Source organism: Oryctolagus cuniculus, chromosome 10 (assembly GCF_964237555.1).
Source record: "Oryctolagus cuniculus chromosome 10, mOryCun1.1, whole genome shotgun sequence".
NCBI classification, from domain to species: domain Eukaryota; kingdom Metazoa; phylum Chordata; class Mammalia; order Lagomorpha; family Leporidae; genus Oryctolagus; species Oryctolagus cuniculus.
The window spans coordinates 2,114,976-2,140,048 of record NC_091441.1 but is presented as its reverse complement, the minus strand read 5'-3'; the positions used below and the strand labels follow the sequence as shown (position 1 = coordinate 2,140,048).

The 25,073-nt window shown below is 58.0% G+C and overlaps 1 protein-coding gene across 3 annotated transcripts; it reads left to right on the top strand.

Annotated features, from left to right (window-relative positions):
- GALR1 (galanin receptor 1) lies at window positions 1-25,073 on the top strand. 3 transcript variants are annotated; one of them, XR_011379152.1, is made up of 4 exons: window positions 1-1,297; window positions 5,361-5,426; window positions 13,077-15,559; window positions 16,549-25,073. XR_011379152.1 is itself a non-coding variant. In XM_070049847.1 (3 exons), the coding sequence occupies exons 1-3, from the start codon at window positions 632-634 to the stop codon at window positions 13,392-13,394; spliced, it is 1,050 nt and encodes a 349-aa protein (XP_069905948.1). In that variant the 5' UTR covers window positions 1-631; the 3' UTR covers window positions 13,395-25,073. The 3 variants fall into 3 exon arrangements, 1 of the variants encoding a protein (XP_069905948.1); XR_011379151.1 differs by having other exon boundaries at window positions 13,077-15,627; XM_070049847.1 differs by having other exon boundaries at window positions 13,077-25,073.

The following is a 25,073-nucleotide window of genomic DNA, read 5'->3' as shown; positions in this document are numbered from 1 at the left end:
ATTAAAGCCGGGTTAAGTCTTCGCCGCTCCCACCCGGCCCTGCCCACCACTAGGGAGCTCAGAAAGCGCTCTCGCCCTGTGCGCTACTTGGAATCCCAGCAAGACCTGCGAGGGAGTCGGAGGCGCACGCAGCTGGGGAGGTGGCGCCGAGCGCACGGGAAGCGCCGCGAACCCTCTCCGCGAGCCCCACCCTTGGTGCGCTGCGCTCCCGGCCCTGCCCCGGGTGCGCTTTGGGGAGGAGCGGCTCTGGGCAACAGGTGCAGCCGGAGCCGGTCGGCAGCACGGGTCTGGAGCCGCTAAGGCGCCGAGAGGACTTTCACCTGCAGGGCTGCAGCCGGCGGGTCCCGGGGTCGGCGGCCGCGCGGCGGTCGTAGACGCGGGGCCAGGAAGACGCCTGTGCTCCCCGCCGGACAAGAGCCAGCTCCGCGCCCCCGCGCCGGCTGTCCAACGCCCGGCACGAAGACTGCGCTGCCAGGCGCGGCTGCCCCGCCGCGGCGCCCGCTCTCCTGCGCATCGGCGGAGGCTCCGGTGGAAACTCGCGCGCTGGCACTCGGGGCGGGACCCCCGGCGCCGGCTGCCCGTGGCAGACAGCCTGCCCCGCCACCCCGCGTCCCGGGCGCCCCCGCGGGCCATGGAGCTGGCTGCAGGGAACCTCAGCGAGGGTAACGCGAGCTGGCCCGAGCCGCCCGCCGCCGAGCCCCGGCCGCTGCTGGGCGTCGGCGTGGAGAACTTGGTCACGCTGGTGGTGTTCGGCCTCATCTTCGCGCTGGGCGTGCTGGGCAACAGCCTGGTGATCACGGTGCTGGCGCGCAGCGCGCCGGGCAAGGCGCGCAGCACCACCAACCTGTTCATCCTCAACCTGAGTATCGCCGACCTGGCCTACCTGCTCTTCTGCATCCCCTTCCAGGCCACCGTGTACGCGCTGCCCACCTGGGTGCTGGGCGCCTTCATCTGCAAGTTCATCCACTTCTTCTTCACCGTCTCCATGCTGGTCAGCATCTTCACGCTGGCCGCGATGTCGGTGGACCGCTACGTGGCCATCGTGCACTCCCGGCGCTCCTCTTCCCTGAGGGTGTCCCGCAACGCGCTGCTGGGCGTGGGCCTCATCTGGGCGCTGTCCATCGCCATGGCCTCGCCCGTGGCGTACCACCAGCGCCTCTTCCACCGCGGCGCCGCCAACCTGACCTTCTGCTGGGAGCACTGGCCCGACCCGCGCCACAAGAAGGCGTACGTGGTGTGCACCTTCGTCTTCGGCTACCTGCTGCCGCTGCTGCTCATCTGCTTCTGCTACGCCAAGGTGGGGCGCGCGGGACCGAGGGCGCGGGGCCGGGGGTGCCCCGGGAGTCGCGTTGTGTCCGCAGCCCCCGCCCGCGGGCCCGCGCGGCCTGGCGGTGTCCGGCGGACGCCGCTCTGCCTTTGCCTCTGCGGGCGCCCTAGCGTTGGAGGCGGCGCAAGGGTTCGCGGAGTTTGCGGTGCTGGGGAAGTTCGCGGGTCGCCAGTTGACTCCGGGAGGGACGTTCCCCGTTCTCGAGCCCTAGGCCCCCGCGGCCCTGGGAGTCCGAGCGCAGCCCGCGCGGCCGGCGAGAGAGCCGCTCTGGTGGCGCAACTGGGATGCGGGAGCAGCCGGTGCCACTGAGCGCGGCGCTGCTGGGCGCGGGGTCCATCGGAGCGCGTCGGGCCCGCCGCCCCCTCCCTGTGCTGGTTGCGCTGGGTAGAGAGGGGGCGCCCGCCGGGAGCTCCCTCCAGGACCGGCTCTGGGAAGCCGCTGCTCCTGGGAGAACGGAGCTTTGCGGTAGTCAGCCCCGGTGGGAAGACGGCATTTCCTGTGGTCCCCGGGGCCGCGTAGAACCCCTGCCTTCCGCGTTTCCACAGCTGAATCCCCGACCCTGGGGGGAGGCTCCCGGGAACACAGCGCCCTCGGCCGCGCCTTAGCCCGCGCCCCAGCTGCTGGAAGGCAGTTCTCCTTTCCCTCCGCTTACTCAGAGGACCTGAGGACTTCTGCATTGACCTGTGACACGACCGGTCCATGTCTGCGTCAAGAGGCATGTGTGTTGAGTGAGGATGGTGTTTGTGGGGTGCACGCCAGTGTGCACACACAGCCCCCCTATACCCTCAGCGCTAGACAGACAGCTCCCCAAATTCTGAAATTTCTGCCCACGCTCCGCCCTGTCGGTCTGGCCCCCTGTTTCTGGGAAGGCTGAGGCGACAGGACCCTGAACAGCACAGGGGGCGGAAGGAAGACGCTGGCTTAGAATCGGTTCCCAGGGCATTCTCCCCCCCCCCCCCCCCAAAAAAAAAAAAACCCTCTCGCCATAAGCCTGCTGGTGTTGTTCCTCCTCTCTGTGCCATCCAGGTGGGCTACGTCTCCTGCGAGTGGCAGTGTTTTTTGATGTCACCCGAAGGTTCTGTGAACAGATGTGCTGGGGAGGTAGGGGATTCAGAAATGGCCCCTAGCCTGGCCGTTGGGAGAAGGCTGACTCATTCATGAGTCTGGGAATGCAACCCAGAGGCTGGTCCCCCAGCGCAGCTGTCCCTGTGTGCCGTCTCACTCGCCTCGCACACCCCGTGGGTGCCGGCTGCTGTCCCCTCCGCAGTGACGAGAGGAGTGGAGGCCCCGGGGGCCAAGCTGGAGATGGTTCCGGAAGGCTTTTCAGCAGGGGTGCCCAGGGGCATGGAGGAGGGGCAGACAGTGGGGGCCTTGTGGGCATGGAGCTTGAGACCAGGGGGACACTTAAAATGCTGCCTTCCGGGTTCCTAGCTTCCTGCCTTAGACCCAAAGCGAGCGCTTCCCTCACTCCCCCAGAGGCCTGGGGGAACTTGCTCAAATCCTGCTGGTGGAAGTGACAGGGTCAATCTTCAGGGCTAAACTGGCCATCTTGCTGTTGTTTGAGAGCTTGTAAAACTCGGAGGGCAGAGTTTAAAAAACGTTTTTAAATACTCAGTCATTTGCAGATTTTCTCTGGAAATTGCTTGCTTCTAAGTGGAAAAGCCTTCTGAATTTGAAGTAGTATTTGCAAGCCCCTTCCAGGGCAGTGTGAACAGGTGGAGGTGTGTGGCCTGCAGTGCTCCCTTGGGTCAGCCGGTGGTGCTTAGCACCTGCGGATCTCGTTCTTGAGGGGCAGGTTCGGGCCTGGCTGAAAGGGGTTGCTTCCAGAGGTGCTCTGTGCTCCCCAGACCCTGCTGGTTTCCAGTGGAACAGCTCCGGCACCTGTCAGTCATGGGAGCGTCCAGAACACGTGACTAGAGGACAAATGCCGGCGACCAGCGCAGTACCCCCTGGGGCGCCCACTGCTGCTGTGGGGCTGGCCTTGGGAGCATCCTGCTCCCAGTAACTGCTGCCCACCCCACCAAGATGCTCCACACCCCCAGGGTGTGCCCGGCATGGCCCTGGGGGTGGGTTTGACCAGGCCCCTCCCTGTGTGTGGAGTGAGTGAGGTCTGTGGCCACACCTTCAGCCCTGCCTTCTTCTTCTTCTTTTTAAAGATTTATTATCTGAAGGTCAGAGTTACACACAGAGAGAAGGAGAGGCAGGAGAGAGAGAGAGAGAGAGAGAGAGAGAGAGAGAGAGAGAGAGAGAGAAGCCAGGAGCCAGGAGCCTCCTCCAGGTCTCCCACATGGGTGCAGGGGCCTAAGAACTTAGGCCATCTTCTGCTCTCCCAGGCCACAGCAGAGAGCTGGACTGGAAGTGGAGCAGCTGGGACTCGAACCAGTGCCCATATGGGATGCTGGCACTGCAGGCACTGGCTTTACCCGCCGCGCTACAGCACCGGCCCCGGCACTGCCTTTTAGAGAGCACCATCATCACCCCTGGGGGGACCCCCCCCAATTGGGATGCACCACGCACAGCGGTGTGTGCAGAGTGCGGGCACACATTGAGGGGAACAGCCATGGAGAATGCGCTGGAGTATTTCCTCCACTGACCGTTTGCCACGTCTGGTGTTCTCGGATGCTCTGGGGTTACTCAGCTGTGACCCAGGTTAGTTTGTTGAAAGAATAAACTCTTTTCTTCCCGTTTGAAATGCTTTCCTATTTGCTCCTGCAAAATCTCTCTTGTGCCACGTGCCTTCCTTTCAGTTTTTGGTACCCTGATTATTCCTGCTGGAACGGTGGCCTCGTCCCCTGCCAGTGCACTGAGGGTTATCCACGCGCCCCCGTGGGGAGTGAAGGGCTGTGCTGCCATAGCTGGTGCATGGCCGTGTCAGGAAGTGAGGGAGAGGGTCTGAAATCAGAACCCGTGCCACAGGGACGGCCACTTACCCGCTGCAGGGCCTGGAAGTCTGGCGAGCACACGCTGTGGTTTCTCCACTGGAGCACGACGGCTGCGTCCTGCTGGACGGGGCAGGACCTTCAGGGAGTGCAGGCCGCAGGGCCACAGGGAGACCGAGGAGTGCCAGGAACGTGTGTCCCGCTTCTCGAGAGACTCTCAGTAGTGTGGTATCCACGCTCTAGGGCATCAGATGCTATTTTTTTTCCTAAATTTCCTCTCAGTTGGGAGGTAAAAGTCAGCTCAGGCACGAGTTCCCGATTGGTGCTGTTGGATATCAGGTTTGTGTTGGGAAGTCGTACATACAAGCAACAGTTCTCACGCCGTTGCTCCTGAAACACACTGCAGGGACAGAGAGCTGCTTTCTGTACCAGAGAAGCCTCAAAGTACTCACGGACAGGGACATAGTTGTAGAACCTTGCAGAACAGTGGATTAATCCTCGGTGATGTCGAATGCCTGAAATGTGGGTTGTGTCACGATACGGCGTGCTGGGTAGGCTTGGAGCAAGGGAGGAAAGCAGGCCGGGGCCGGCAGTGTGCCTGCAGGGGGTTGGCCATGGGGACAGGCATGCAGGGAGGGCAGAGGAGGGGCTACCGAATGAGGAGTGGCCTGAGTGTGGGCTCTTCCTTGTTCACCTCTGCTTTCCCCGGGGGTGGTGAACTGGATGGAAGGTGTCTAGTGTTTCAGTGTGTGTGGGATCCAGCATTGTGCCTGACATCTCGTGGGGACCTGTTGAGAGTTACTCGTGGATTCCGGGAGTCACCACGGCAGAGGCAGACAGGTGTGTGCCTGCCTGGGCCCCGGTGGGGGTGGCTCTCAAGGAACACATCCCAGGGCCGCAGGCGCCAGGACCCCCCACGCTGCAAAGTGCATCTGGGTGTGCGTCCGACTTCCTGGGACACCCCCGAGTGTGGGAAGAGCAGGTGCCCCTGGCAGCTCACTCGCTGAGCTTCATCAGCTGCGGGCCATTTCTGTACGTTTTCATGCTAATGATTTTGTAGGTGACCACGGCGGAGCGCCAGTGGTCATCCGTGAAAAACGAGAGTGAGCGCGGGGGCGTGAGGCAAACCGGGTTCACCCATCTGTGTTTTCCAGGTCCTCAGTCATCTGCATAAAAAGTTGAAGAACATGTCCAAGAAGTCAGAAGTGTCCAAGAAAAAGGTAGGGCTCATAGGCCGTGTTACGTATGGGCCTCTGTTTCTGGCTCCTGTTTCTACTGTCGGCTGTCCTGCCCCCACCCCAAGCCTGCCCCCTCTGGGTTCCCTGGTGCAGCTCTTTGCCGCTGAGGTGAGGGATGGGGTGGAGAATCAGCCCTGGGCGGGGGGCACCGCAGCGGTGCTGAGCTGCAGGTCCGCGCCTCCCCAGGCCGCGTGTGTTGGGCCGACTGGGGCAGAGTGCGGAGTTTCTGACTTGCTTGGTTATAGGAGTGTGGTGATGTCGCTCTCTGCTGCTGTCTCTGACGTGAGTCTGGAGCCATCGTTGTCTTCCGTCCCCATGGCCTGCAGAGCAGAGAGCCCCCATCCCTGCTCTCCCACCTGAGCTGGCGCTGTGCCTGCGGAGGGGCAGGGCCACCCAGAGGGTGCTGGGGGTGCTGCCTGCTCTAAATTGTCCCCCTCGCCAGGGCCCGTGCCTCCCGGGGACGGCCTAGTCACAGTTTCACCTCCCTGGGGTGGCCCCGGTTAGCTCTGACTGAGCCATGTCTGTTTAATTTCTGCTGCAAGGAAGTGGAGGAGGTTATTAGACGGTGATCAGCTAATGGTGAGTGTGGAGGAGATGACACCCGACGCTCGCCCACTGATGTTAGTCATAACATCCTACCATGCGTGGTTTCCTTCCTTCTCAAGTTTATTTTGATCAGTGGCATGCATCATTTTGATGCATTATAATTTAGGTAATCATATTTACCCAAATAAAGGGCAGCTCTCCTGATTTTCCTTGTTTATCAATGACAATGTGGCTAAAAATCGCACCTGCTCCTAGAGTGGGAAACCGGTGTTTAAAAAGGGTAAAATTTAAGACTCTTTCTGGCAGCAAGCATTAGCCTGTATTGGAGACATAGCACGTGTCTTTAGGATAAGCATGGAGGGCACAGCAGAAGCGAGGAGACTGACAGCTTCTTGCCATTGTCCCTCCTTGTAGCGCCCGGCTATCACGTGGGCTTACTTTGAAGCTCCTTGGCCCCTCTCCCTAGCAGCTGACACAACCTGTCGAGTTCTGTGGGTGGAGTGAGTCCTAAAAGCTGGCATGTTCCTGTTCCCACTGATGTGCTATTATGCTACAACTTTTCCATTTTTCTGGTGCATTAGATTTTCCTCTGAGACACACTTCTCATCTCCAAGAAAGTGATTCATTAAAAGCGATCGCCGACTGTTGATCACCTCCCCTTGCGCAGTGGAGCGCGGGCCTGCACAGGGCTGAGCTGGCCCACGGGGTTCCCAGGGCATGGGCTCCAGAGGGAGGCCCAGGCTGCAGTGGGGGAGACAGCCGTGAGAGTCCCGCGGTGCCGCCCAGCGAGATTCCGGCTTGGGGAGGGGGAGGGAAGGGCGGGCTTCCTGGGGGAGGGGGTGCGGTCTTGCTGAAGCCTCCACAGAGGAGCCTCTGCTGATGGCTGGTGAGTGTCTGTCCTTGATTCAAAGGTCTTCTGGTGACTGGCAGGAGGGAAGCAGCCTTTCTCTAACCGCGTCTGAGGCTGTGCCAGCTCCGTATCTGAAAGGTGTGGGAAAACAAGTTGCAGGCGCCCCAGGAAGAATTCAGTGCTTAAACGAAAGGAAGTGGGTCTTGTGAGAGAGGAGTGGGAGGTTCCTATTTGCTTGCAGTGAGAGTAGTGTGATGAGTGTGACAAACTGCACACACACGTGTGTGAGTGGTGTGATTCGTGTCTGTGGGTATACACATCAAGGAACCCCTGGATAAATGGAATTTAAACATAAATCCACTTTGGTGCAGAAAATTGAAATTGATGCATAGTTTTTTCCATCATCTGCGTTTTCCATGAACTTCTTAAAATCCTCTTGTGGCCATGGATTTCAAAATTTTTGCACCAAAATAAGCTTGCAATTTCATTTCATTTTATGAAACTTTTTGAAGTCCCCCCCTAAGTAGAATAAGTGTATGTGCTTATGTGGAATTACTCCTTTGCTCCTTCTTCCCGCATGGGAGAAGGTCTGAGCTTCTGGAGGGGGCAGCTGTCCTCTTCCGTTCTCACACCTGAGCAGCTTTGAACAGATGTCCGATCTCTGAACACAGCAGATAAATGTGGCAGTGATGCGGCATGTGCCTAAGAAAGAGAGGAGAGCGGGGTGGTGGTGGGGGGGAGGGCAGTGGAGAGAGAGCAGCAGAGGTGGGAAGGGAGGGGAGAGATGCGCAGCAGAGAGCGAGACTGCGAGGTCACTCCCTGAAGGCAGGGAGCTGGGGCTCAGTGTGGGACTCCCCCAGACCCTCGCCTGGAACACTGTGTGATGGGTAGCCATTGTGTGATGGATAATGGATCGATGGCACGCAGGCTTTGGTGGGTAGAGGATCCCTGGGACGCAGGCTTTGATGGGTAGAGGATCCCTGGGATGCAGGCTTTGATGGGTAGAGGATCATGGGACGCAGGCTTTGGTGGATAACGGGTTGATGGGACGCAGGCTTTGGTGGGTAGAGGATCCCTGGGACGCAGGCTTTGATGGGTAGAGGATCCCTGGGATGCAGGCTTTGATGGGTAGAGGATCATGGGACGCAGGCTTTGGTGGATAACGGGTTGATGGGACGCAGGCTTTGGTGGGTAGAGGATCCCTGGGACGCAGGCTTTGGTGGGTAACGGGTTGATGGGACGCAGGCTTTGGTGGGTAGAGGATCCCTGGGACGCAGGCTTTGGTGGGTAACGGGTTGATGGGATGCAGGCTTTGGTGGGTAGAGGATCCCTGGGACGCAGGCTTTGGTGGGTAGAGGATCCCTGGGATGCAGGCTTTGATGGGTAGAGGATCATGGGACGCAGGCTTTGGTGGATAACGGGTTGATGGGACGCAGGCTTTGGTGGGTAGAGGATCCCTGGGACGCAGGCTTTGATGGGTAGAGGATCATGGGACGCAGGCTTTGATGGGTAGAGGATCATGGGACGCAGGCTTTGATGGATAATGGGTTGATGGGACGCAGGCTTTGATGGGTAGAGGATCATGGGACGCAGGCTTTGATGGATAATGGGTTGATGGGACGCAGGCTTTGATGGGTAGAGGATCATGGGACGCAGGCTTTGGTGGATAATGGGTTGATGGGACGCCGATGCTGAAGGGTGATCGTTGATGGGGCCTGGATTTTAGTGGACGATGGGATGCAGGTTTCAGCAGTTTGCTGCCTTAGACTCCCCCTGCTGTGGCTCCTTTCTCGGCCTGTTCTGGCGCTGTGCTTCTGCCCACAGGCTGAGTGTCTTACACACGGTGATCATTTATTTCTCATCTCTCTGGAGCCTGGCAGTCCAGATCAGGCACCAGCGAATCCGGCAATCAGTACCTGTAGAGGGATCGTCGCCTGGCTTGTCGGTGGCACCTTCTCACTGCGCTGTCACATGGTAGAAGGGGGAGGCAGCACGCGGGGGCTCTCCTAAGAGTGGGATTCCGGCTGGAGAAGGCTCCTCCCGTGGCCCCCTCGCCTCGGTGACTCGGTTCCGACGCAGGTGTCTTGGGAAGATGCAGACATTCAGACCACATCACCGTCACCTCGGGGCTTTCCTGCGGAGATCTATGGCTATGTGGGGTGGAGAACTGGACTGTTCCCGATAGCCATGCTATAAACAGTCACCCCCGTGCTTGGAGGAAGTCCGTCTTCTCTTGCAGACCTAATATTGAAGAATAATTGCCCTCTAATTGGTTAGATGTTTTGCTCAGTCTCTGCTAGACTAGAAGACATGTTTCTGGCACGAGGCTGGCTGGGCAGAACGCGGATCCTGAAGTCATCCTTGGGGTCTCAGCTCACTGCCTGGGGGCTGCTGGGAGGGAAGTCAGAGTGAAAGGTCTCTGGGTGCCCTGCCGGCGAGCGAGGCTTTCTAACGCTTGCTTCCTGTGTGTGTGTTTTGTTTTCTGTTACTCTGGCTTGGAGTATTCGGCGAGCTTTCTGGCTACCGTTTATGAAATGTTTTTCATCATTTTCAGCTTGTAGTCTTTTTTTTTCTTTCCAGCCAGATTCCGTTAGACATTCTGTGAGTCCAACTCTTGGAAGGAAGAGCAGATGTCTCAGATGACTGGAAAAAGAGCATTTCCTAGAGAGGACAGGGAGAAGTGTTTCCAGACACTGTGAGTTAAGGAACAAACAGAAATCCGCGAACGAGGGCCTGATCCCAAGGATAGTAAGAATGAGGCAGAGGCTGAGTGTGTAAGTTTACAGGGGACTTCTCCGTAGGCGGGTGGTGTGGGCACGCAGCACATGCACGCTGGGCGTGGCACCATCTCCAGAACACACAGTGGTGCTGTGAGAGAGGGAAAATGCGCGTGTCAGAAACGGGAGACGGACCGGCCTCATGTCCACTGGGAGGTTTCCGTGTCAGTGGTGCTGTGAGAGAGGGGAAATGCGCGTGTCAGAAACGGGAAGAAGGACCGGCCTCATGTCCGCTGGGGCTTCCGTGTCGTGTTCTGATGCTTCAGAAGGAGACGGGAGGCGGCGTCTCTGGCTCTGTCTGAGGAAGGGCCGTGTCCACCCGGGGGCTGGGGTGTTGAGCCAGGCCTCCATGATGGTCGCAGTTGCACGTGGGTAAGGGAGTCTGGCTTGTGTCCTGGCTTCTGTGTAACCCATCAGTGGTTCCCCAGTCTCCCTCCCGAGCTTGTCAGGAAGGCAGACTGCTAGGCCTGCACTTCAGAGCTCCCCGCCCCGGACACGGGGGGCCTGTGGTTTACTTAGGCCCAGGGTGGGAGGAGCCCACACCGCACCCCTTCCCCAGCTCTGGGGCCAGGCTGGTTTTCTCCCAGAACAGGACCTTGCCTGGTCAGCACATCACCCCGATTCTCCAGGCCCCGAGGCCTGCAAACCCTTGTTGCAAGTGGGGAAAGAAGACCTCTGTCATCTGCTGTCCCCAGCTATGCACACGGGTGTGTCTGACATCTTGGTGTTGCTGTGGCTACAGGGCCAAGCGTCCAGGGCCGGTAGGCAGGGCCCTGACTTGTGTGCTAGCTATGAGAATGTCGGCTGCAAGGGGCTGGGTCCTTGATGAAATGCAGGGCGACTCCAGAGTGACCTCAGTGGGGACCTCCGTCCACTGCAGGGGATCCTCTTGGACTCTGGGGAGCAGCCGTGGACAACGTGGAGTTTGTGTGAACTCCCGTTAAAGATCCTCCCCCGCATACTCACTACAGGTCGCAATGTGGCTGCCTTCCAAGGCCACCAGCAGACCAAGAGACAGAAACAGACCCCAGTCCTAGCTCTGAGAAGTCCAGTGGGGTTGCTGAAATTTAAAGGTGCACTTTGAATGCTCTACAAACAGACAGACTGCAAACACACGCAGGGCACTGCCATGGAAAATATCCCATGCTGAGGTCACGCCGCCATCTGCCCTGTGGGTCTGGATAAGATAGGGATCTTATCAGCAAGCTGCTGGGGTTATGTGCCCTGCGCTCCACGCTTCGTAAAACGCCGGCAAGAAGCAATGAAATGGAATCTCCAAGGGCGATCATCCCGGGAAGCCCAGAGGTGCTCTGATGGGAAAGAAACGAGGATGCTTTCTGTTCTATTTGGAGGTACAATTACGTCTAGATTGTTTGATCAAATCACCCAGAGTGGCATTTCTCATACGCTAATGGGTAAATGGGATGATGGCGGACACTCCCTAGATACATGTGAGTGCGCTGTGTGTTTGCTTTGCGTGTCATGTGCTAAGTGGCCATGGGGTGTGAGCTGGCCCCCCGTCAGCTTCCGCATGAGCGCCTCTCACGTTTAGATGCAGCAGGTGCGGTCTGGCTCAGCCTGGGAGTCGAGGCCCCGCGAGGGGCGTTGTTTCCACGCTTACGACACAGACCTGCTGCCCAGCCGTGGTACCTGACCGTGAGTTGGGTCTCGCCTCTTGCTCCTCCTGGCCACTGGCGCTGGCCGGCCTCGTCCTGGAGTCCAGCCCTCTGCTGTCTCCCGCCTCTGCCTGGCCCCTGGATTCTAAGTCCCCTCTTTCATAGCTTCCTGCTCGCGTCCTAGTTGGTGCCCACATCAGCCCTGGGTGTCTCGGCCTGATGTCCTGCAGGCGTTTGGCCGTGTGGGGCCACCTCTGCCACAGCGGGGCTCTGGTGCCTGTGACGGTCGTGCAGGTGGGGGCGCTTGTGTTGTGACAGTGGCTTCCCAGTCACAACACCTGTGGCCTGTGTCTTACTCTTCGCTCTATGGGAGCGTTGAGAACAGCCAACGCCATGAGCTTTCTTCCGCTTCCTTCTCTCGCTTGCCTTTCCTCCTGACTCCTTCCCGTGTGCATCGCCCCCATCACACGCCGGCCTGCGATGGTCGCATCCGCGTTCCCGGCCGGGGAGGCCCGTGTGGCCCCGTGTTGCTTGTGCCCCACAGCGCTGCAGCCTGGACGGCGTCTGGGCAGGAGGAGGCTCCTTGACCCCTGCTCCGGGGCAGTGGCTGAGATCCCAGGCGTCTCATCCCGGTGCCCGCCCTGCCTCCTCCCTGCCCCCGGGAGCTGGGGCGGCAGAGCAGCCGTGAGCGGCTGGGGAGCCTCCTCGTGGGCTTAGGTTGGAGAACAGAGATGCACGTGGTCTTGGGGGCCTTTGTGACCCACCTGACGACCGAACTGCTTTGCGTGAATGTGTCCCTGTGCGGGCGGTGGAGCAGGAAAGGGGGTCGGTGGTCACAGGGCAGGTGTGAGAGCCGGGCAGTGACGAGCTGGCCTCAGCCCTGACTCGGTGTTCAGCTGCAGAGTTTGGGTGCTCGTGTTGGTGTGACTGGACATCCCATGGGTCATTCCAGGGCCCACAGAGCAGTGATGCTCACGGCCAGGGGCCGCTGCCTTAGGTGCCAGCACCATCCAGAGCTGCGGGGACTCTGCGTGGCTGCCGTGGCACGGTGGCCCAGCCTGGCGCCTGGCTGTGCTTCTTGGAGGAGAGCACTTTGTAGGGAAGGAAGCAGCTCACTGCTGTGCATTTTGTAGCGGGAAATTAGGGCGCCTTAACTGGGCATCTGAATACCACAGGCGTTGTCTTGGTTTGTGCCTGCAGACCGGCACGAGCACCTGGTGGGTGGTTCCGTGCCCACAGGAACAGGCAGCGGCGTCCTGTGGCCCATGGAGGAGGTGGGGTCTGTATGCACGAGTGTTGTGTACAGGAGGGTCCTCGTTTAGCACAGGCCACCTCCTCTCTCGTCTGCTCAGTAGAAAGCCCGAGGCAAGCTAGTAGACGCTTCTCCGTTTTCCAAGTCTCTGATTTAGGGACAGCAAGGGGAGGGTCCGGCTGGAAGCGGCTCCAGAACACCCGTGTGTGTGCGTGTGTGTGTGCGTGTGCGTGGCCTCTACCTGGCTGGCGTTGAGAGAGGAGACAGAGGTCCCCACTTGTGGGTGATGTGCTTCCTGCAGGTAAACAGCTGCTGCCTCGGACCTTGGTCCCCGTCTGCCCCCAGGACTCCGAGGTCACGCTGTGCTCGGTGGAGGGGTGCTCCCGGGGGGGGGGGGGCACACCGCAGGCCTCGGAGACGCTGTGAACAGACATCGTGTGACGCAACAGTTACCTTGGAGGCAGACTGAGTGCCTTCTGCCTGACCCCATGAGATGTGCGTGAAAGGATCTTGGGGCTGGCGAGAGCGCCGGGTTAGTTTTCTGCTGTAATCGACTTCTGTCTTTCCTCTCCTCCTCCCCTACCCCCGCAGACGGCGCAGACGGTCCTGGTGGTGGTGGTGGTGTTTGGCATTTCCTGGCTGCCACACCACGTCATCCATCTCTGGGCTGAGTTTGGCGTTTTCCCGCTGACCCCGGCCTCCTTCCTGTTCCGGGTCACTGCCCACTGCCTGGCCTACAGCAACTCCTCCGTGAACCCCATCATCTACGCCTTCCTCTCTGAGAACTTCAGGAAAGCCTACAAGCAAGTGTTCAAGTGCCACCTCCGCCACGAGTCCCCGCTCAGTGACAACAGGGAAAACAAGAGTCGGGTGGACACCCCCTCGTCCACCAACTGCACCCACGTGTGAGGAAGGAGAGGCCGGGCTGCTCTGGGTGTTGTCTCTGCTTGTGGACCAGACACGTAACACACACAACCTGCTGTCACATTGGTTTCACTGAATCCCACGTGCGTTGAGAAGTGCCCTGAACCACCCAGGAGATTCTTAGGTCCCACGAGCGTTGTTTTCCAATTTTATTTTATTTTGAAAGCATATATCAGAAGCAAAAGAAAATGCTGTATAGTTTTATACCTCCTAAGAAATGGAAGTTTAGTACAAGTCCATAGGTAATGAATCAATGTCCTGAGAGTTTAGTAGAATTCTGTTGGTTCCTTCTAGAACAAGGAGCAACCCCATCCGGAATTTTTGTGATGTATCTTTTAAAGCAGACTTATTTAGAAAACCTCGTGCTTTGATTTTTCAATTTCAAAGGCAGAGGTGACATTAGCGGCCGTGTTTCCAGGTGTGGTCGCGGACCCGCGATGGGGATGTTTGCCTCTCTGACGTCACTGTGGAGACACCGCGGGGTTGAAGCCGACCCCCTGAGATCCCCCCGCCGGCCGCCGTCGTGGGTGGAGCTTGTGAGGTTGCGCTCGGCCCCCTGCGATTCCCAGCTCCCTCATCTTCACTGCAGGAGGCTGGTGCTGTGCGGTGCCGTGCCGTGCCGTGCGGTGCCGTGCGGTGCCGTGGCTGCTGCTCTGAGGGTGGCAGACTACACCGTGAGCTCAGACTGTGGAGTTCACTAACCCAAGCCAGGAAGGCGCCAAGGGCGACTGTCCTCGCAGGGCAGGCCCTCAGGGAGTCTGAGAGGGAAGTGGGTGTTGAAGTTTGATACAGCTTGAGTGTCCTTAGTCAAGGTGGTGAAATCCGAAATGTTTTCAAATACAAAGCTGTTTGAGCACCCACACGATGCCAGAAGTGGAAAACTCCACACCAAGAAGCTTTCTTTCACACACAAAACTGCTGAAAGTGTTGAGTAAAATTGCCCCCAGGCTACGTGCATGCATATGAAACATAACGACTTTTGTGTTTAGACTTGGGTCCCCTCCCCAAGACATCTCACTGTGTATTTTTTTTAAAGATTCATTTATTTATTTGAAAGTCAGAGTTACAGAAAGAGAAGGAGAGGTAGAGAGAGAGAGAGAGAGAGAGAGGTCTTCCATCCTCTAGCCCACTCCCCAGTTGGCCACAATGGCTGAAGCTGCGCCAATCCAAAGCCAGGAGCTTCTTCTGGGCCTCCTTCGCGGGTGCAGGGGCCCGAGGACTTGGGCCATCTTCTGCTGCTTTCCCAGGCCATAGCAGAGAGCTGGATCGGAAGTGGAACAGCCGGGACTAGAACCAGTGCCCATATGGGATGCCGGCACTGCAGATGGCGGCTTTACCCGCTATGCCACAGCGCCGGCCCTCACTATGTATTTTGAAGTATTCCCAAATTCCCTCCCTCCCGCCAAAAAAAATATTCTGAAACACTTCTGATGCCAAGATGTTTGGGTAAGGAATATCAAACTTGTCTGTGTACTTGGCCAAAGCATTCGCTGTGCCTTGAATGGAACCTACCAGAAAGGAGAGGTCAGGAGCGCCAGTGAGGAGAGGTGTGGGCAGTTATTTCCGCGGGGTGACGATCAGGCCGGTGGAGCAGTGGTCCTGCAGTGTGCAGAGGGCTGGCCACACCAGCCTGATTCAGATCGCGCTGGGGCACAGCCGCCCTGTGAGTGGGGACGCCTCTGATGCCTGCGTGTGGCTTTTTCGTTACTTTTCTGGAAATACTTAACGCACATTTGCCCAAATGTTGTTCCCTCTGGAAATGTCAGTGTGGGCTTAAAGCTGTCACCACTTCAGCTCCAAATGTTTTCATGACAATGTCAGAATCATTCATGTTTACATTAAGAAACGGTAGGGAAATCTCAAAGTTTCCTACAGTAGAGAAGTACTTTTTGAATTCTAAGACTCTGATATATTTTCGGAGCACATAAAAGCATGAAGTTTTTCAGAAAAGCATTTTGTGTGACACACACTTGTGCCAAATCCATGTGAAAATATCCATGTGAAATACCACACTCCAGATGAAAGAACGCACTCAGCGTGAGCCCTTGGCACGCCGGTTCTTCTAGCAAGGATTCGCTGTCACTGATCGCATTCCAGGGAGCCCTGTTGACATCGCAAAGCCCTAAGCGACTACCCGGACAGGAGAGAAGGTGAGAAATGACGGGGAATGGCCGGCCCTCCTGGCTGTTGCCGGGGACAGAAGTTGTGCCCAGAGCGGGTGAGTATTTGAGAGTTATCAGCCCCTCGCGGGCATGTGTTTCACACTTCATTCACGCAGAGGAGCAGGGATGCCTTATCCCGACACTGCTGCTCGTGTAGGGCTGCCCTGGTCTGGACTTGGGGGTCGGGAGCACTGAGGAACGGCCGCCGCTGCTTCCTGAGAGGCCCAGAACGCGGCATCGGCCGGCGTGGCCCCCTGGCTCCCCGAGAGCTGCCGTGGGCAGGAGCTGGGGGCGTGGCGCTCATGAGAACCCTGGCACTTCCAGTCCCCAAGCGGGGGGCAGCCGCGCAGCCATTCTACTTGGCTGTTCCTCCTCCGCGTAGCCCAGGTTGGCTCCACTCCCAAAGCCACGCTGATGCTGATGACGACTCACACCCTCAGAAAGCGGCCGCTGTGTAACGTTCTCAGAGTGATGAGGACTTGTGGAAGAACCTGGGACAGCCCTGGCCTTGCCCGCGGGGGAGGCCACGGCCCCTGCGAAGCACCTGCTCTTGCCTGCCCGAGGACGGCTCCCGCCGCGCCTCCCCACCCGGTGGCTGGCGCAGGAGGAGCACTGCTGCCTTCACGGGCGGCCACGGTTTGCAGGAACCGGGTGACTTCTTCCTCAGAGCCCCAAGGCAGTGGCTGTTTCTTAGAGTTCCGCCTTCCCGTGGGACGTGTAAATCGGAGACGTGGTTGCCGTCTCGCCCGGCCTCTGCTAGTGTCGTAATGGTGGCAGGAGCACCTCCGGCACGCCCGGGACACTCCCGTGCCACCCTCCCCCTGCGTGTGCTCGCCAGTGCCAGTGTGGGGGCGCCAAGGGCACGCCGGGGCGTTTCAGGCAGATTGCGTTTGCTTTCACGCGTGTTGTCTGTGTTACAAGCTGGGGCCGAAGCCGTCGTTCGCTGCTCTGACCTTTCTCCTCACTGGCTTCTCCAGGGAGCTCCTGGCCGCGGGCTTCATCTGCGGCCGAGACGAGACCAAGTGGACCGAGAGGAGGTGACCGCTGGCGGCTGCGTCGCCATGCTCACGACTTGGGTGACTCGAGGCGGTGGTCTCCCACGTGCCCTGCCCACTTGAGGTGTCGGCAGAGAAGCCGTGGTGCCCCAGCCCCCTGCCTGACGTGGCCGCGGCCCACCGAGTGGAGGAAGGGCCTGCAGCTCGGCCCGCCTTTGCCTCACAGGAGTGACCACGGTGCCGCGAGGCTGCTTCCTGCGGACACGCACCGTCCGGAACGCGAGGCGTCGCAAGGACTCCCGGGGCTTCAGTGCGGACATGACTCTGACCAGGACGCGTGTTCAGCCTGGCTGTTAGCGTGCAGCGGTTACTGCTCCGTTCCACGTCAGCCGCGGGCTTAACGGGTGACTCGGTCGCTTAGAAAAGGGACCTAAGATGTGGCAGTTACCTGTTGCCTTGGAAGGAGAAAGCTGTCAAATGGTACTTACGGCTGTCTGAATTCACACAGTGCTCGGGTGTCTTCCCTTTTAGAGGGGAAGGATTGATCCTGAAGAACGCTTCCCAGTGCTGACGTCTCTGCCGAGGGCTGTTCATACAGGGGGAGCTGTGCTCAGAGGGGGTCCACCTGTAGAGGAGGGTGCTGTGTGCTGTGGGTGTCGGGGGATGTGTTGTGTATTCATCTGTAGAGGAGGGTGCTGTGTGCTGTGGGTGTCGGGGGATGTGTTGTTTACCTGTAGAGGAGGGTGCTGTGGGGTGTAGGGGGACACGGTGTTCACCCATAGAGGAGGGTGCTGTGTGCTGTGGGTGTCAGGGGGTGTGTTGTTTGTTTACCTGTAGAGGAGGGTGCTGTGTGCTGTGGGTGTCGGGGGATGTGTTGTTTGTTTACCTGTAGAGGAGGGTGCTGTGTGCTGTGGGTGTTGGGGGATGTGTTAGTTCACCTGTAGAGGAGGGTGCTGTGTGCTGTGGGTGTCAGGGGATGTGTTGTGTGTTCATCTGTTAGAGGAGGGTGCTGTGTGCTGTGGGTGTCGGGGGACACGGTGTTCACCTGTAGAGGAGGGGTACGTGTGCTGTGGGTGTCGGGGGATGTGTTGTTTGTCCACCTGTAGAGGAGGGTGCTGTGGGTGTCAGGGGACACATTGTTCACCTGTAGAGGAGGGTGCTGTGTGCTGTGGGTGTCGGGGGATGTGTTGTTTGTTCATCTGTAGAGGAGGGTGCTGTGTGCTGTGGGTGTCGGGGGATGCGTGGTTTGTTCACCTGTGAAGTGGCTCAGTTCCCCCGCTGGTTTCCTCCCGTGGTGTGCCGGCTCACCTCAGCTTTGCCCCCGACACTGGGATGCTGATGCTGCCGTCTCCGGTCCTTGACGAGAGCCTCGGGAGCCCACGCAGGCCCGGGCCCCGCTGCTTTGCTGCCTTTGGGGCTGCTCCTGGGCTGAGCTGGGCAGATGCCACCACACCTCTGTCAGCTCTGCCCGTTCCTGGTTCCGTGCCGGGTGCCACAGTGGTGGGAGTGGCCATCACTGTGCCTGGGGAATGAGGTGGGCGAGTGTCAGTGAGCTTGTCTCTCTTATTTTTAAATTTGTTTTATTTGAAGTACAGAGTTACAGAGAGAGGGAGAGAAAGAGAGAGGGAGGGAGGGAGATCCTCCGTTGGCTGGTTCTCTTCCCACAAGGCTGCAGTGGCCAGGAGGGCTGCCTCAGGCTGACCAGGAGCCAGGGACTCCATCCTGGTCTCCCAGGTGGGTGGCAATGGCCCAAACACGTGGGCCACCTCCCTGTGCTTTCCAGGTGCATCAGCGGGGAGCTGGGTCAGAGTGCAGCAGCCGGGACTCGAACCGGTGTCCACAAGGTCCACAGGTGGTGCGGGTGGTGGCTTTGCCGTCTCCCGCACGGTGCTGGTCCTGAGCCTTTCACTGTTGTGACTGCTGCGGGAATCCCCTCTGCCCCTCTCCTCTCTGTCCTTGGCCGTGTTTGCCTTGATGGGACAAGTGTGTCAACAGCCAGTCCTGTAGCAGCTCCTACAGGTCATTGTGCCCCCCAGCTGGTGGACAGGGCAGTGCTCGCTGCGTAGCCCCAGCTCTCAGGAGTTAGGGAAGTCCAGGTTGAGGGCTGGGATGATGGCACTGGGCTCCGCCGTGTAGACAGCAGACACCCGGGGAGTCGGCCGCGGTAGCTTGCCCTTGTGGGGGCGTCTGTGGGACGTCGTTCACCGCTGCACTGTGCTTTGGGACGCTGGGTGTCGCACGCCGAGACCTCTGCGGCTCTGCCAAACTCCCTTCCCCACGGTGAGCTGGCCCGGGCTGCTCTCATTGCCACGCCGCACGTGGCACGGACACCACGGTCCTGCCGCTGACGCAGTGCCCGGCACAGGGGTCTGCTCCCGCTTCTCCAGGGCGGCAGGCACAGAGCATGCGCGGGGACGGTCTCCTGGCACCGTCACGGTGGAGAAGGCAGGGCCTGAAGGGCCTGGCCTTGTGGGTGTGACCTGCACAGCTGGGGCGCCCAGGCAGCAGGAGGTCCTGCGAGGGCCAGAGCCCGAGGACCCCCGATGGGGCGCCCGTGTGAAGCGCAGGCCCTGGACGCAGTGCCCGGCGGCCCCTGGAGGACCCTGAACTACCACTGGGTCATGGACCGGCACTCTGCCAGGGCCCCCGAGCCTGCCCCTGGGTGCCCCAGGACTTCTGCAGATCCCCCTGGTGGGGGCCGGGGGCAGTGGGAGCAGAGCTGACAGCAGAGTCTGGCTCCCAGCCCCCACCCCCAGGTGCCGTTGGACACCCACGCACGTCCCGCTGAACATGAGACCACAGCTGATTCTGGGACCACGTCAGCCCTCGTGTGTGTTCCTCTCCCTGCCTCCACCATTCCTGTCATTTCCCTCGGCTCAGCCAGGCTCTGTGCCCGAGGTGGTAGAGCTGTCAGCGTGGAGGGCTCCCCTGTGGCGGCAGGCCCCACCCTCCCACGCGTGGGGCTCAGCACAGTGACGTGTTCCTGGTGCACCCTCCCTGAGCCATCGCGAGTGCAGGAGAGCGGGCCTGGTGGGTGTCATGCACCTGAGGGCCCCTTAGGGCTCCGTGGGCAAGGTCCTGGGCTTGGTAGAGGGACCCTGGACCTGGAGGCTGACCCCCTGTGGCAGGGCCTCCTGGCCGCGCTGTGCCCGCTGAGGCTGAATCGCTCCGGCCAGGGGGTGCATCCACTTCTCCAGGAGGTTGAGTTTTCCCAAACGCTGAGCTGGGGTTCCCCTGGACTCACGGTGTGAGGAGACGAGACACAGAAGAAAGCTGGACAGCCAGGGGAGGACTCAGAACCGGCCTCACCCATGGGTCTTGTCGACCTCAGCACGGTGGACTCGCCGGGGAGACACCCTCGTCTAGGACCAGCTAGGGCCCGAGAAAGCCGAAAGCGAGTCACACTCGTTTTCAATGGAAATCCTCCCCTCCGGTCAGGAAGCAGCCGTGGCGACCAGTGCTGCTGGTCCAATGCTGGGCATTCTCCCAGAGCCACCCAGTTTGACCATGGGGAAGTGTTTTTTAAGGCTGGATGTATTGTCTTTCTCCCAAATAGGATGCTGGTACCTAGGTGTAACGCAAGGAACAAGTTTCCGTGAGCGGGCTCAGGGTCTGGAAACCAGAGGGAGGTTGGGCGTTTGTGTCCTGTCAGTCTTCCCAGCCGGGCGTCCCACAGAGGGACTGTCCCCAGTGGACACTGGCGACGGACAGATGCCTGGATCTGAGTCTCGAAACTTCAAGACAAGGCTAAGCAAGAACAAAGGGTTGAGCTCGGGAATGCTCTTGAAATGAAATCCGATTATAGCAGAAATACCCAAAAGCCACACGCCGACGTGCAGTGACGTGTTCTGCGTTTTGCTTTTCTGAGTCAGTTTACTGCCCGCCAGTCACGTGGGGACTGAGCGCTGGCTGGGGGGATGGGCAGCCCTTGTGGCGTCTCAGGTCAGGTCGGCCAAGGGAGGAGGGAGCCGGCACACTGGGGAGGGGTGGTGGACACCTGGGGACTTGTGGTCTGGTCCGGTGATGGAACGAGGAGTGTGGGGCAGGTCGAGGCCGCCCTAGTCGGCCGTGAACCAGGTGGACTTTTCACGGTGCTCCGGCCTCCCCATAGCGAGGGAGTTGTCAGCTCTGCCAGGTCCCTGGAGAGATCCGAGCCAGTGCAGGGCAGTGGGGTGAGGCCTGGAGCCCGACTTCCTGACCAGCTCCTGAGTGGCAGGCGTGCCTGGGAGAGCCGCAGGCAGATGCACTGGGCTGGAAGCTGCCGCAGGTGGCCAGGCCTCCCGTGGGTGAGGGGCTCCGTGTGCCCCTCCACAGCGAGGAGCCACTCACGTTGAGTCGATGAGCTGCAGTTCTGTAAAATAAATAAATAAATAAATAAATAAACGGGATCTGAATCATTCAGGTCAAGTTTTTTATTGTTTGGCCATAATCATAAATTCTCTGCTCAGCGATGACTTGGCCCTAGTGATAGGAATTTATGTTTTCAAGAGCTTGGAGATGTTGTTAGCTCAACACTTACGGATTTCAGAGATTATTGCAATTTGTCTTTCAAAAGAATAAAATAGCTCGATGGAAAAGAGATCTTAAGGGTTCACCTTGTTCCCCAAGTTGAAGTAGCATCTGGATTCTTGCCTGTGAATTTTTGAACGCACTGTTTCAACCCAGTGTCTAAGTTAAAGCCGCGCACGTCTTGTTACTGCTAACTTGTACGTGCGGCGTTCTCTAGGGGACAAGCGTGACTCTCCCTGCGGTCCAGGTTTTCAGTGGCGGATCTCCTGCTGGCCTGGGTGCCGCGAGGAAGGAAGCATCTGATGCTGTGTTCTTATTTTGCTCCTGGGGCTGCTTAGAGCTGATCTGTAAGCAGCCGTGTGCACGGGCTCCCAGCACCCGGAGCTGCTGTGTTGCTCCCTCGAGAGCTGGCCGTAAACTCGCCTCGTCCTGTCCCGGGAAGTCTACACAGCCAAGGTGCAGCAGTCGGGAGCTGTGTTAGTCCTCCGTGTGCCAGACGTGGTCCTTGTCCATCAGCCGCCCTCTGCACGCTGCATGGAATTCAGCGAGACTTTGTGAAGCGAACCGATTCGCTTCCACTGAAATACAATTTCTCCCTCAAACTGTTCTAGTTTGAGAGTGTGCGTTTTGTCACAAACAAAGCAGAATGGTGCCGTGTTGTGCGGCGGTTCGCTCAGCACGGGACAGATGTGGGCTTGCTGAATTCGTGGAAGCTACAGACGGACCCTCCTGGTGGAAGACTGATGCCCGTGTTTGTAAGCATTTTATTTCCTTCCTCCTCTTCCTCTTCCTCTCTTTCTCTTTTCTGTTTTGATAAATACTGTTTCTTGTCTTTGTACAAACAACACAGAATTGGTATAAGAAATCATGAAGAAGAGAGTAAGACTCACCCTACATGTCATTACCGAGGCGTAACCTTTGTTACCACCTCTGGAAGAGGATGGGAGGGAGGAGCTTCATAAAATGGGTCACGTTCTGTGCAGTGTAAGGAAAATGACCAGCTTTAATTTTGCTTGAATTTGGAAAACCCCTGTGGTGATACAGGGAGCTCTGTGAGACTGACTAGTTGGGACTGTGCAATGTTGAAGAGGCGTGGAGTGACTGTGTGCTAACTGCACGGTAGCTTTCACTGCTAACTGTAGTTAACTGCGCTGTAACTAGTACTCACTAGTTAGCAGCTGTTCACTCATAAGGAGTTAGAGCTGCCGCAGCTCCCTCTGCCTTGTTTTGCTAGGTGTCTCCTGGTCTTTGCATTTCACACACAAAAGTGCTCCGTGTATTTGATTCCGTGTTGATTGGTAATGAATTGATAATTTCCCCCTCTCATGGCCTCCTTGTCTGCACGGATCTCACCACGTGAGTTTGTATTCCCACGTTACTGCATGGTTGAGCGTAGTAACTTGTTTCCTTATATCTGAAAGCAGCGTCCTGTGTGGAATCAGTTCGTTGCGCCTCATTTTCATCGGTCGTCTGCAGACCCAGCTCAGAATTCCAGACACTCCTGGGAGGACGACGTCTAAAGGGAAACTGATTTCCCCTCTTGAGGCAAATAGCACTCCCCTCCCCCCGGGACATCGACTTTTTTTTTTTTTAAGATTTATTTATTTTATTTGAAAGCCAGAGTTACACACAGAGAGAAGGAGAGGCAGAGAGAGAGAGAGAGAGAGAGAGAGAAGGAGGTCTTCTATCCGCTGGTTCACTTCCCAATTGGTCGCAATGGCCGGAACTGCGCCGATCCGAAGCCAGGAGCCAGGAGCTTCTTCTGGGTCTCCCACACAAGTGCAGGGTCCCAAGGTTTTGGGCCATCTTCCACTGCTCTCTCAGACCACAGCAGAGAGCTGGATCGGAAGTGGAGCAGCTGGGTCTCGAACTGGCGCCCATATGGGATACCAGCATTGCACGCGGTGGCTTTACCTCTACGCCACAGCGCTGGCCCCAAGGCGTCTACTTTTTAAACCTGTTGATGCCTGCTGTCTTCACCAAGATGCTTCTTCACTTCTCTCTGCAATGCCTGAGTCTGGCACATGAATTAAATTATGATTGCGCTGTTTGATAAAGGTGAGCAGGATGTTAGTGGATTCCCAACCTTTTATTTATTTTTATTCATTTAAGAGGCAGAGCAAGAAGCAGAGAGAGAGAGAGAGAGAGAGAGAGAGGAAAGGAGAGAAAGAGATCTGTCTGCTAGTTTACCCCCAGCAGTAGCCAGACCCGAGGCAGCCAGGAGCTGAGGGCTCTACTCAGGACTCCCACGTGGGTAGCAGGGACCCTGCCACTCAAGCCAGCATCTGCTGCGTCCGGGGTTCGTTAGCAGGAAGTCAGGATCAGAAGCAGGGCTGGCATTGACCCCAGGCCCTCTCAGCTGGGATGCAGGCAGCCCACGCTGTGCCTTCCTCGCCACGCCAAACGCCTGCTCCAACAGAAGCCTTTAACATGTGTATTCAGATGGCAGTTTCTGTGGTGATAGATTTTATTTGATTACCTGGTAGAATTTCATTTACTATTGAAGGAACAGTACGAGTTCTAGTAGCATCCTGCACGTGTGTGAACACGGGGAGATAGAGTTAAACTAGGCCAGCACGCGGGGCCTGTGCTGCAGCACCTGTCTCCCCCACCTCCCTATCTGAGCCCCCCACTGCCGCTCATCAGGGCGCCTCCCCCGCCTCGCACAGGTCCCTGTGTCTTCCGAGTCTTAGGGCTTCGCGGGGCCTGTGACTGCTGCCTGCCTGGGGTCCAGGGCCTGTCTACACCCCACCCCTCACGGTTCACCTGCTCATGTGTCCAGGTGAATTTAGCCCTCTGCTGCGCTCCTCCAGGAGGCTCATCGGTGAGCTGATGGGTGGAGAGAGAGATGATCTACGACCTTTGCTGGATAATGGGTACAGGGCGGCGTTCCTGTCCTTGCTCCTAACCCGTCACTGACCTCAAGACCCCAGGCAGTGAAGGGCACTGGGCTTTGTGACACTGAAGACCCGTGCTCCGGAACCCTGGGGCGCCCTCTCCAGCAGGGGTGCTGTAGCACATGTCCACCAGGGATCCTCCAGCCCTAAGATCCGTGATTCCACGTCTTGGGGCTGGGCCACAGATGTTGCATTCATGGAATAATTTTGGGCAGCTGGTTACCTTTTTTCCTATGCATAGATGTCTTCTGAGGAGTATATTATTGTTTTAAGCTTGTCATTTTTTAAAAAGATTTGTTTATTTATATGAGTTACAGAGAGGGAGAGAGAGAGAGGAGATCTTCCATCTGCTGGTTCAAACTCCAGATGGCCACAGCAGCCAGGGCTGGGCCAGGCCAAAGCCAGGAGCCAGGAGCTTCATCCAGGTCTCCCACATGCATGCAGGGGCGCAAACATCTGGGCCAGCCTCTGCTTCTTTTCCAGACCGTTAGTAGGGAGCTGGTTGGGAAGGGGAGCAGCTGGGACACAAATTGGAACCCATATGGGATACCAACATCACAGGCACTAGCTTTACATACTATGCCACAATGCTGGCCCCAAACTTACCATTTTAAAACTTAAATTGGGGCAGTTAAAGCTGCCATTGTCTTCTCTGCTTTATCTAAGATGTGACATGAGCACACTTGACTTTATGAGGCGAAGAGGAAAAACTGCCTGCAGTTGAGATACAGCTACTGACACACGTGTGGCATTCCACGCTCCGAAGCCTCGCCTGGTTAAGGCGCGTGCCATGCCCTGTCTTCTAGACACAGCTTCCGGTGGCGCCTCTCAGGAGGGAGGGAGAAGGACAGTGGGTGAGTTCCAGGAACTGCCTCGTCACAGGATCACACCGTAGGTACAAACAGGTGCATCAGGTCTGCATGAGTCTTACGGTATGTGTTATTGTCAAGCTGTTACGATGCATGCTGATTGTACATTTACTATGTTTCCTCTCATTTGAGGATTCTGGAAGATCCTAATCCCCTAATGAGTAACATTTTGTGGTCCAAACACAGATGTTTCTGTAAATTGAATCTTCTTGTTGAATCAACCAATAAACAT

Excerpts from the sequence above, each read along its gene's own strand:
- GALR1 (XM_070049847.1), top strand. The coding sequence starts at position 632 with ATGGAGCTGGCTGCAGGGAACCTCAGCGAGGGTAACGCGAGCTGGCCC. Across the intron at positions 1,298-5,360 it reads TCTGCTTCTGCTACGCCAAG|GTCCTCAGTCATCTGCATAA; the intron begins GTGGGGCGCGCG and ends TGTGTTTTCCAG. Across the intron at positions 5,427-13,076 it reads CAGAAGTGTCCAAGAAAAAG|ACGGCGCAGACGGTCCTGGT; the intron begins GTAGGGCTCATA and ends CTACCCCCGCAG.